The sequence below is a fragment of the Aquarana catesbeiana genome, linkage group LG02 (genome assembly GCF_042186555.1).
Source record: "Aquarana catesbeiana isolate 2022-GZ linkage group LG02, ASM4218655v1, whole genome shotgun sequence".
Taxonomy (NCBI): domain Eukaryota; kingdom Metazoa; phylum Chordata; class Amphibia; order Anura; family Ranidae; genus Aquarana; species Aquarana catesbeiana.
In genome coordinates, this window is record NC_133325.1 from 809,880,782 (window position 1) to 809,891,543 (window position 10,762).

Below are 10,762 nucleotides of genomic sequence, written 5' to 3' on the forward strand. Positions count from 1 at the left end.
AAGTTTGTTTAGCTGTTCCAGTCTGTGTTAATGGTGTCTAATAGTTCGGCCAGCAACTGTGTCCTTTGGTGCTTAGCTTGTGACCACGAATGTAAGCCTTATGGGCTGTCCATAAGGTGGACGGGTTGTCAACTGAAGATACATTCAAATCAAAGTAGTCCTGTAGATTAGATATTAGATAAGATAAGATATTTCAGTTGTAAAGTGCTGCATAATTCTGGTTATGTCAGAGTGAATTGAGGATTGTAGTCACAGTAGCATATCTCTCAGTGTTGTGTCTAAAACTGGTTGATTTGAGATATGCAGCGATTGAGTTAGACAGAGCAGGGTTCATAGGAGTTGGCTGTATAGCAGGGCTTACCTCAGCCCCCTGGTCTGTGTCCTGTAACAGTCGCAGCTTGGACTTTGCAGGGCTTGAGGAGGGTGTGGATGCTGAGGAGCTGCTGCCCAGCATGTGAGGGATAAGAGTATTTCCCTCCACAGTGTTTGCCTTTGAGTGAGCTGAGGCTGGGCCTCATGTTGTGGACACGTGGCAACTGACGCCATCTTGGAAATCCTGTCTGCCGGGTGTCAGGAAGAACTCCTTTAGTTTCCATGGAGGGGAGCGTTCTTTCCTCTGCTTAGACATACACCTTGGTGCCTCTGGGATCTGAGTGGGATGTTTGTTGAAGATGCTGAGAGGTTTTCTCATCGCTGTCACCCTGAAATTAGCTAGCAGAATTCAGCTAGCAGCCATCTCGGTCAGCTTCCGGCCTCCCCCCCCCATAGTTTCAGGCTTTTTATCTGAGGTACTAGAGCTGACAATTAGACAGATTGGCGAAGATCGGGTTCGACTCTACTCACCTTATGAGGTCTGTAACGACACCCCGTGTATGAAAGGGGTTAAAGTCGTTTAGGAAATTCCATTCCCGAACACAAAGGCAGCTACCGAATAGGGATGAGCCGAACACCCCCCTGTTCGGTTCGCACCAGAACATGCGAACAGGAAAAAAGTTCGTTCGAACATGCGAACACCGTTAAAGTCTATGGGACACGAACATGAATAATCAAAAGTGCTAATTTTAAAGGCTTATATGCAAGTTATTGTCATAAAAAGTGTTTGGGGACCCGGGTCCTGCCCCAGGGGACATGGATCAATGCAAAAAAAAGTTTTAAATACGGCCATTTTTTCAGGAGCAGTGATTTTAATAATGCTTAAAGTCAAACAATAAAAGTGTAATATCCCTTTAAATTTCGTACCTGGGGGGTGTCTATAGTATGCCTGTAAAGGGGCGCATGTTTCCTGTGTTTAGAACAGTCTGACAGCAAAATGACATTTTGAAGGAAAAAACTCATTTAAAACTACCCGCGGCTATTGCATTGCCGACAATACACATAGAAGTTCATTGATAAAAACGGCATGGGAATTCCCCAAAGGGGAACCCCGAACCAAAATTAAAAAAAAAATATGACGTGGGAGTCCTCCTAAATTCCATACCAGGCCCTTCAGGTCTGGTATGGATATTAAGGGGAACCCCGGCCAAAATTTAAAAAAAAAATGACGTGGGGTTCCCCCTAAATTCCATACCAGACCCTTCAGGTCTGGTATGGATTTTAAGGGGAACCCCGCGCCAAAAAAAAAAAAAAAACGGCGTGGGGTCCCCCCAAAAATCCATACCAGACCCTTATCCGAGCACGCAACCTGGCAGGCCGCAGGAAAAGAGGGGGGGACGAAAGTGCAGCCCCCCCTCCCTCCTGAACCGTACCAGGCCACATGCCCTCAACATTGGGAGGGTGCTTTGGGGTAGCCCCCCAAAACGCCTTGTCCCCATGTTGATGAGGACAAGGGCCTCATCCCCACAACCCTGGCCGGTGGTTGTGGGGGTCTGCGGGCGGGGGGCTTATCGGAATCTGGAAGCCCCCTTTAACAAGGTGACCCCCAGATCCCGGCCCCCCCTGTGTGAAATGGTCCTACCATTTCACAAAAAAAGTGTCAAAAATGTTAAAAATGACAAGAGACAGTTTTTGACAATTCCTTTATTTAAATGCTTCTTCTTTCTTCTATCTTCCTTCATCTTCTGGTTCTTCTGGCTCTTCTGGTTCTTCCTCCGGCGTTCTCGTCCAGCATCTCCTCCGCGGCGTCTTCTATCTTCTTCTCCTCGGGCCGCTCCGCACCCATGGCATGGGGGGAGGCTCCCGCTCTTCTCTTCTTCTTTTCTTCTCTTCTTCTCTTCTTCATTTTCTTCTCCGGGCCGCTCCGCAATCCATGCTGGCATGGAGGGAGGCTCCCGCTGTGTGACGGCGCTCCACGTCTGACAGTTCTTAAATAACGGGGGGGGGCGGGGCCACCCGGTGACCCCGCCCCCCTCTGACGCACGGTGACTTGACGGGACTTCCCTGTGACGTCACGGGGAATGCCACAGGGAAGTCCCGTCAAGTCACCGTGCGTCAGAGGGGGGCGGGGTCACCGGGTGGCCCCGCCCCCCGTTATTTAAGAACTGTCAGACGAGGAGCGCCGTCACACAGCGGGAGCCTCCCTCCATGCCAGCATGGATTGCGGAGCGGCCCGGAGAAGAAAATGAAGAAGAGAAGAAGAGAAGAAAAGAAGAAGAGAAGAGCGGGAGCCTCCCCCCCATGCCATGGGTGCGGAGCGGCCCGAGGAGAAGAAGATAGAAGACGCCGCGGAGGAGATGCTGGACGAGAACGCCGGAGGAAGAACCAGAAGAGCCAGAAGAACCAGAAGATGAAGGAAGATAGAAGAAAGAAGAAGCATTTAAATAAAGGAATTGTCAAAAACTGTCTCTTGTCATTTTTAACATTTTTGACACTTTTTTCGTGAAATGGTAGGGGTACTTATGTACCCCCTTACCATTTCACACAGGGGGGGGCCGGGATCTGGGGGTCACCTTGTTAAAGGGGGCTTCCAGATTCCGATAAGCCCCCCGCCCGCAGACCCCCACAACCACCGGCCAGGGTTGTGGGGATGAGGCCCTTGTCCTCATCAACATGGGGACAAGGTGTTTTGGGGGGCTACCCCAAAGCACCCTCCCAATGTTGAGGGCATGTGGCCTGGTACGGTTCAGGAGGGAGGGGGGGCCGCACTCTCGTCCCCCCCTCTTTTCCTGCGGCCTGCCAGGTTGCGTGCTCGAATAAGGGTCTGGTATGGATTTTTGGGGGGACCCCACGCCGTTTTTTTTTTTTTTTTTGGCGCGGGGTTCCCCTTAAAATCCATACCAGACCTGAAGGGTCTGGTATGGAATTTAGGGGGAACCCCACGTCATTTTTTTTTTTTTAATTTTGGCCGGGGTTCCCCTTAATATCCATACCAGACCTGAAGGGCCTGGTATGGAATTTAGGGGGACTCCCACGTCATTTTTTTTTTTTAATTTTGGTTCGGGGTTCCCCTTTGGGGAATTCCCATGCCGTTTTTATCAATGAACTTCTAAGTGTATTGTCGGCAATGCAATAGCCGCGGGTAGTTTTAAATGAGTTTTTTCCTTCAAAATGTCATTTTGCTGTCAGACTGTTCTAAACACAGGAAACTTGTGCCCCTTTACAGGCACACTATAGACACCCCCCAGGTACGAAATTTAAAGGGATATTACACTTTTATTGATTGACTTTAAGCATTATTAAAATCACTGCTCCTGAAAAAACGGCCGTTTTTAAAACTTTTTTTTGCATTGATCCATGTCCCCTGGGGCAGGACCCAGGTCCCCAAACACTTTTTATGACAATAACTTGCATATTAGCCTTTAAAATTAGCACTTTTGATTTCTCCCATAGACTTTTAAAGGGTGTTCCGCGGCATTCGAATTTGCCGCGAACACCCCAAATTGTTCGCTGTTCGGTGAACTTGCGAACAGCCAACGTTCGAGTCGAACATGAGTTCGACTCGAACTCGAAGCTCATCCCTACTACCGAACACTCCAACCAGCCGAACAAGAAACCCATACGAATAATTCTCCCCCCAAGTACGAGATGAGGCTCTGTGTTGAGGGTCAAACAGGAATGAACTTTATTTTGAGATCTCACACAAATATATACAGCAGGATGAAAATACAACCTCTCACCAGAAACCTAATTAACATGAGCTAATTATCTAATCCTTTAGACAGCCTAGGTGACTCAGAGACATGACCTTTAGGACAGACTTCTCCTAGCTCATCGACTATACAATACACATTATCATACATCTCAACACAGAACTCCTTCATACAATTGCTGGGTTAATTAGCCCAGACAACAATGGCTGAAAGAGAAGCCACACTAGACTCATTTACATTATAGAAGACAACATACAGGTGGCTGGAGTTGATGACATTAGTAACTAACAGTATGTGTCCCAACAGTATGAATCAGTCACTATTTGTAATATGGCATATCCAGGATGCCCAGAGTCTGTGTGTGCCCCTGTCCCGGCTAGGTCTGTCACAAGGTCCCTTGAATAAGATGGAGGAGAATAGATATATAGGGAGGAGGAAGAACAACAAAATTAACATTACCAAAAAACATATGAAAGTCAACATAAACCCTGAATTCTTACAGATATCACTGTGTGCAATCCCCCATAGTGTGGTCATGTGACTCCATGTCTAGCTTGAAAGGAAGGAGTAGATTTTGTAAATATTTTGTATCGGTACAATATACAAAGAAGAAATTCGGACTATATAGTGAAGAGATCAACAATTAATGAACTGTGATAATAATATGAAGAGATGTTCTGAGGCTAATATAGAATTAAGGTAAAAGCAGTATGCCAAGTGAGGGAGTTCAGATTGGATGCAGATAGGGTGCTAAGGCCATGAGGTAAGAGTAGGTCACATGAGGTTTAGGCACTTAGGGTGTTTGAGCCAAAGTCCCCATTGTTTGTCGAATTTTGGGAGTTGTAAGTGGGCCTTGGCACACACACACACACACATATATATATATATATATATATATATATATATATATATATATATATATATATATATATATATACACACATCAGGCAGTTGTTGTTAAGGATCGAGATGACTTGCGAGATGGAAGGAGGGTGTGGGGATTTTCAGTTTCTAGCAATAGCTAGATGGACAGATATGAATACATGGGAAATTAGTGTGTAGGATCTCTGGGGCCAAGTATCAATATCCAGACCCAAAAGAACCATTTGTGGTCAGAGGGGAAAAAGGGGTCGATATGATAGACAAAAGAAGTTTAGTTACTGTAGACCAATATGTAGTTACTGTGGGGCAGTCCCACCATATGTGTAGGGGAGATCCATAGTGCCCACAGTTTCTCCAGCATGTATTGGTTGTAGAGGGATAGATGTGCATTAGTTTAGACTGTAAGATACCAGTTATGAAATATTTTCTAGACTGAAGTAGGCAGCAGGAAGATTTTAATGGTGCTTGGAGGGATTGATACAATTAATGGGGAGTGTAGGCGCATTGCAATAGTTGTTCCCAGCGTTCCATTGACAGTATCTTTAGGTCTCGGGAAGCATCAGTGAGTAATTTTTTACATGTAGGAAATACCTCTACGATGTGGAGAAGTCTGATCATGGAATTGTATTAGTTGCAAGGGTGTATGACTGTCCGACCAGGCTACACGTGAGACGTCTGAATGAAGTTTAAGCAATTTGAAAAAGTCTTTAACGATTTCTGGTATGCCCCTAATTTTGATATTATTCCTCCTGGAGCGATCCTCTAAATCAGCCACTTTCACTTGGAGGAATTGGATTTCTTCAGTGTGATGGTCATAGGCGTCCGCCTTTTCGTTATAAACTGAGGTATGTTCTGTCACCACTTTTTCCAGGTCGGTCGTGTGTTCCTCTACCCAATCATTTATTTTGTTTAAGGTAGAAATAGAGGAGCGCAGTTCATTACGAAAGTTTCTTTGCAGAGAGAGCAGAATGAGCTTTAGTTTGTGCTCAGATGCTGGCTGGTCACTGGCAGGGAGGGCTGCTAGGGAGTCTGAGTGACTTTCCTCAGGGTTTGTGCATGTCTGGACATCCCAGTGCTGTTTTTTAAGAAGAAATTCCTTAGCAGGGGAAAGTGCTGGGGACAGTGCAGCCCGTTTACCTCTATCTGAAGGTGATTGCTGGGGAGAGGCAGTCTCTGATGTGAGACTTTCCTTGGGCTCTGAATTGTCTGCAGGTCCCTGCATGGCGCCTGTGTCTTGTGAGGAATCATGAGGCGCCGCGCCAGCGCTATCTTTGGATGATTGCATGACCAGCTGTGGGAAATAGTCGGTGAGGCGGCGCAGCTTGTGGAGGCTGAGGTATTTCTTCTTGGACATACCATCCAGTTGCTGAGGATGAGAGCTCCCCTCCGGTGTATCAGGGAGAAGGAGCTGCTGCTGGTAAGTGCTGGGAGCCGCTGTTTGTCCCGGGGCTGAGCAGAGCTGGGTGGTTAAGCAGCCATCTTGCTCCATGGCTGGCCATGCCCCCCGGAAGGAGTAGATTTGTATTGGCTGGTGGTCATCTCCTGTAGAGATCAACCAAAGCCTAGGAATCCAGATCACACAATTGGCCCCTTTAGGATATTGCAATTAAAGTTTATGCAGCAAAGATATTTCAGGATTTCTGTGACTTTTTATAACTGTAATAGATTGGGGTGGATGGGGTATTGGGGAAATCATATTTCATTATAGTGCCATGTTACAGATCTCCCCATCTCTGCGTCTCTTAGTTCCGGTATCAGATCCAGTCCTGGATGTGAGGTGTCTCCAGAATGGCAGCGCTGAGATCTCCTGCTGGGTGGAGAAGGGGACTGACCCCTCCATCTACCTAAATGTGATTGCAGAATTGGAGGTATATAATGTCACCAGCTCAGAGCGGACAGTCCGTGTCACTGTGCCTCCTGTGTCACCACCCGATTCCTGGAATATCAGCTGTTCTTCCATGAATGACATCAGTGAGAGATCTACCAATCAGACACATGACGCTTGTCCAGGTGAGTGACGTGTGTCCTTTCCCTGCTGAGTCCCATCTATTAACTCTTGTTTAACCCATTATAGATTAGAAATCTGTCAGATCCCAGGAATAACTGAGATCCCATGATGTCATTGACCAAATATGGTCATATCCATACATGGTAAATGATATCACCCTGAAGACACGCCCCTTTGTATATGTCAGCTGCTATCCACCAGAGCGGTCAGTACACTCTACAATGTGTTTGTTATTGAGTAGGGTATCACATACTCCTTACTTATTCACAAAGAAGGAGAGTGGTATCTGGGTGCCCCCTCAATTTTATTGGGGGCTTCTAAATGTGAATAAGCCTCCTGCCTGCAGACTAGGGATGGGCCAAACACCCCCCTGTTCGGTTCACATTCAGAACATGCGAACAGGCAAAAAATTTGTTCGAACACGCGAACACCGTTAAAGTCTATGGGACACGAACATGAAAAATCAAAAGTTCAAAAAAATCATTGAAAGTCATTGAAAAAAAAAAAAATGCGTAGGGATCCCCAAAATTCCATTACCAGGCCCTCCAGGTCTGGTATGGATTTTAAGGGGAACTCCATGCCAAAATTAAAAAAAAAATGTTGTGGGGTTCCCCCAAAAACCTACACCAGACCCTTATCCAAGCACGCAACCTGGCAGGCCGCAGGAAAAAAAGGGGGGATGAGAGAGAGCCCCCCTCCTGAACCATACCAGGCCACATGCCCTCAACATGGGGACAAGGGCTTCATCCCCACAACCCTTGCCCGGTGGTTGTGGGCGTATGCGGGCGGGGGGGCTTATCGGAATATGGAAGCCCCCTTTAACAAAGGGGACACACAGATCCCACCAGGCTTTTTAAATTTTGGCGTGGAGTTCCCCTTAATATCTATACCAGACCTGAAGGGCCTGGTAATGGAATTTTGGGGGACCCCCACGCATTTTTTTAAATTTTTCAATGACTTTCAATGACTTTTATGTGTATTGTGGGACCGTCAATTCACTAATAGCTGGAACTAGCGCTAGCACTTTTAAATGACTTTCTTTTCCTTTAGAAATGTCATTTTGCTCTCAGACTGTTATAAACATGGGAAACATGCGCTACTTTACAGGCATACTATAGACACCCCCCTGGTACAAAATTTAAAGGAATATTTCACTTTTATTGTTTCACTTTAAGCATTATTAAAATCACTGCTCCCGAAAAAATGGCCTTTTTAAAACTTTTTTTGCATTGATCCATGTACCCTGGGGCAGGACCCGGGTCCCCAGACACTTTTTATGACAATAACTTGCATATAAGCCTTTAAAATTAGCACTTTAGATTTCTCCCATAGACTTTTAAAGGGTGTTCCGTGGCTTTTCCAATTTGCCGCGAACACCCCAAATTGTTCGCTGTACGGCATACGGACGAAAAGCCAATGTTTGACTCGAACAGATAGCCCATCCCTACTGCAGACCCCCACAACCACTAAGCCAGGAAAGAAACTGTTGTCCTCATTAACATGTTGACAAGGTGCTTTGCTAGGGTTGTCCCTGCTGACAAGGCACCCTCTCATGGTGAGAATGTTTTTTTTTTTTTAACTATCCCCGCCTCCCGTGTTTTCATGGCTGGTGATTCTAGTCATCTTAACCTTGCATAACCGAAAATAAAGCGGCCGCCAATTATGCTTTTCACTCTGGAGTCTCCGGTATCTACAAAATTGTGTAATCCAAAAGTAATATGAAAACACAGCTGGACAGACTGCCACTGAGAACCTAGAACAAAAACATTTCACTTATCTAAAAAGAATTCTATACAATTAACCCAGCCATATAGTCAAAAACACCTTACATAGAAAACTAAAGGAAAGAACATCCCATGATATCAGCAAATCCACTAAAACATAACCCACCGTGCTGTATGTGGGACCCTGCTATGGCTTATAAGGTTTAACCCCTTGGTGCCAGCTACCACCGGCCCTTTAAGGAGTTTCCTATTCTAGTAGGCGGGGCGGGGCTTTTGGCCATGTGACCACTGTGATTGGCTATCACGGCGGCCACATGATCGAAAGAGTCCTGTTTGCAAGGAGCCATTGGGAATTTTCCGTGACCGCCAGTTACTGTAACGGGAGCGCATGCGGTACGCACTTTCAGCACAGCACTGCTGGCGCTATTGCATGCAAATATGCGGCCGCTCGGAGCCAACTGGTTAAACATAGAACAATGGCTGGCGACTCTCCCACATAGTCATGTCCTCACTCGGCCTGCTGTCATTGTGTGATGATAATCTGACCTGTTATACTAATAAAGATTTGGGGGGCACACCCTAAAAGATGCATTAAAGATGGTGCAGCCCTATAATATTTTGTTCTGTCCTGTTATACTGACACTGCTGTACTGAAGATCTGACTGGATTTCATATATAATATTTACTATTCTGTACAACTCTCTCATTGTACCCCATTATCTCCATTTAGGAGAAAGTCGGTCTGGGTTGTGGTCAGATTGGAGTCGCCTCCTGTCACCCATTGCAGTCTTTGTCCTCTACACTGTTCTCCTCGTCTTTATAGTCAATGACCTGAGGAAGATGAAGAATGAGAAGAATCGGAGTGAGAGGAGGATGAGGAGAACTGATCAGATGGAGATGGAAATGGAACCAACTTATTATAATGACAGGGATTGAAACATCTCCCCAGATTGTCAGCCTGGAAATTGTATGAGAACAAAGCACACAGTATGTAAAGAAACTCCAACTAGTTAAACTTTCAGGGCCACCAACTTCTCCAATTTCAGCTGATTCAGCAGGCATTGGTTGAAATTTGAGCCATCTAGGACCAGCTTAAGTCTCTGGCTCAAAGTTGACAAGTGACATGAAGGATTGGTGACCATTGGTGGCTGTATCTGAATGTTTTCTGCTTTTATTTGTGCTTAGTCGTATTATTCAACAGTTGATTTTTTACTTTCTATATACAATATATTATTTTTTAAATGCAGCTTTTGTTTCTTTTTATCTGACAACCACCTTATAATATACAATAGATCTTTATTATTGATTAACATACGTATTATTTTTTTCTTCTGTATTATCAATAAAATATTCTTATACCAATAATACCGACTTCTGTGTCAGTTCCACCTCCTTTCCATCTAATTTCCTTCCCCTAGAACTCATTGTTATACCACCCTGATAATCCTCCCACCTTCCTGACAACCATTAACAAACATGAAGAGCTTTGACTGACCTGAGGAGACCACAATCTCTACTAGGATAAGAGAGATGAGTAAAGTATCCAAATTTTGTTCTGATTGCAATTTACAAAGACTAATAATAGAGAGTAAAAGAACCACTCTACTCTTCTGCTACTTCAAGCTCCTCCATTTCCACCCCTCCTCCAATACAAGATTAACTATCATCAACCTCAAAGGATAGGGATGAAAGTAGTTCAAGGAGTGTCAGAGGTTTTCCTTACAGCACTTCTTGGGGGGGAGGGGGGGTGAAGCTCAGTATCAGTACATGATGGATGGGGGCAAGTGTAGGCTACAACCATGCTCAGATTCAGCCATCAATGCCCTGCCATCTCCAGCTTTGAGCAGGCAGGTTTCTATGTCCCAGCTACTGGAACAAAAGGAAAAGTACACCTCTAGATCACCTTGTACCCATCATCTCAATACCAGCTTGGTAAAATTGCTGACTTAACTTTACAGCTTCTGCCATTTCAGCTGGTGGATATTGCCCTTTTCCATCAATTTGTGGCTTTTGTTTTGACACAGGGGCAATTTTCCAACCCATAAGGCCATCGCTATCCTTCACCATCACGTGGAAGATCATTTTTCCATGTTTCTGGATCATGTGGTCAGCTGCAGGGGGTC

At 45.4% G+C, this 10,762-nt stretch overlaps 1 protein-coding gene across 1 annotated transcript in view; it reads left to right on the forward strand.

Moving 5' to 3' along the window:
• LOC141127819 (uncharacterized) overlaps positions 1–10,004 on the forward strand; it is a 28,645-nt gene extending 18,641 nt beyond the window's left edge. Inside the window, exons 4-5 of the mRNA XM_073614627.1 lie at positions 6,654–6,917; positions 9,370–10,004. Of these exons, the coding sequence (XP_073470728.1) occupies positions 6,654–6,917; positions 9,370–9,575 (470 nt within the window). The 3' untranslated portion in view covers positions 9,576–10,004. The remainder of the gene's footprint in view (positions 1–6,653; positions 6,918–9,369) is intronic.
• Positions 10,005–10,762: the final 758 nt, after the last annotated feature.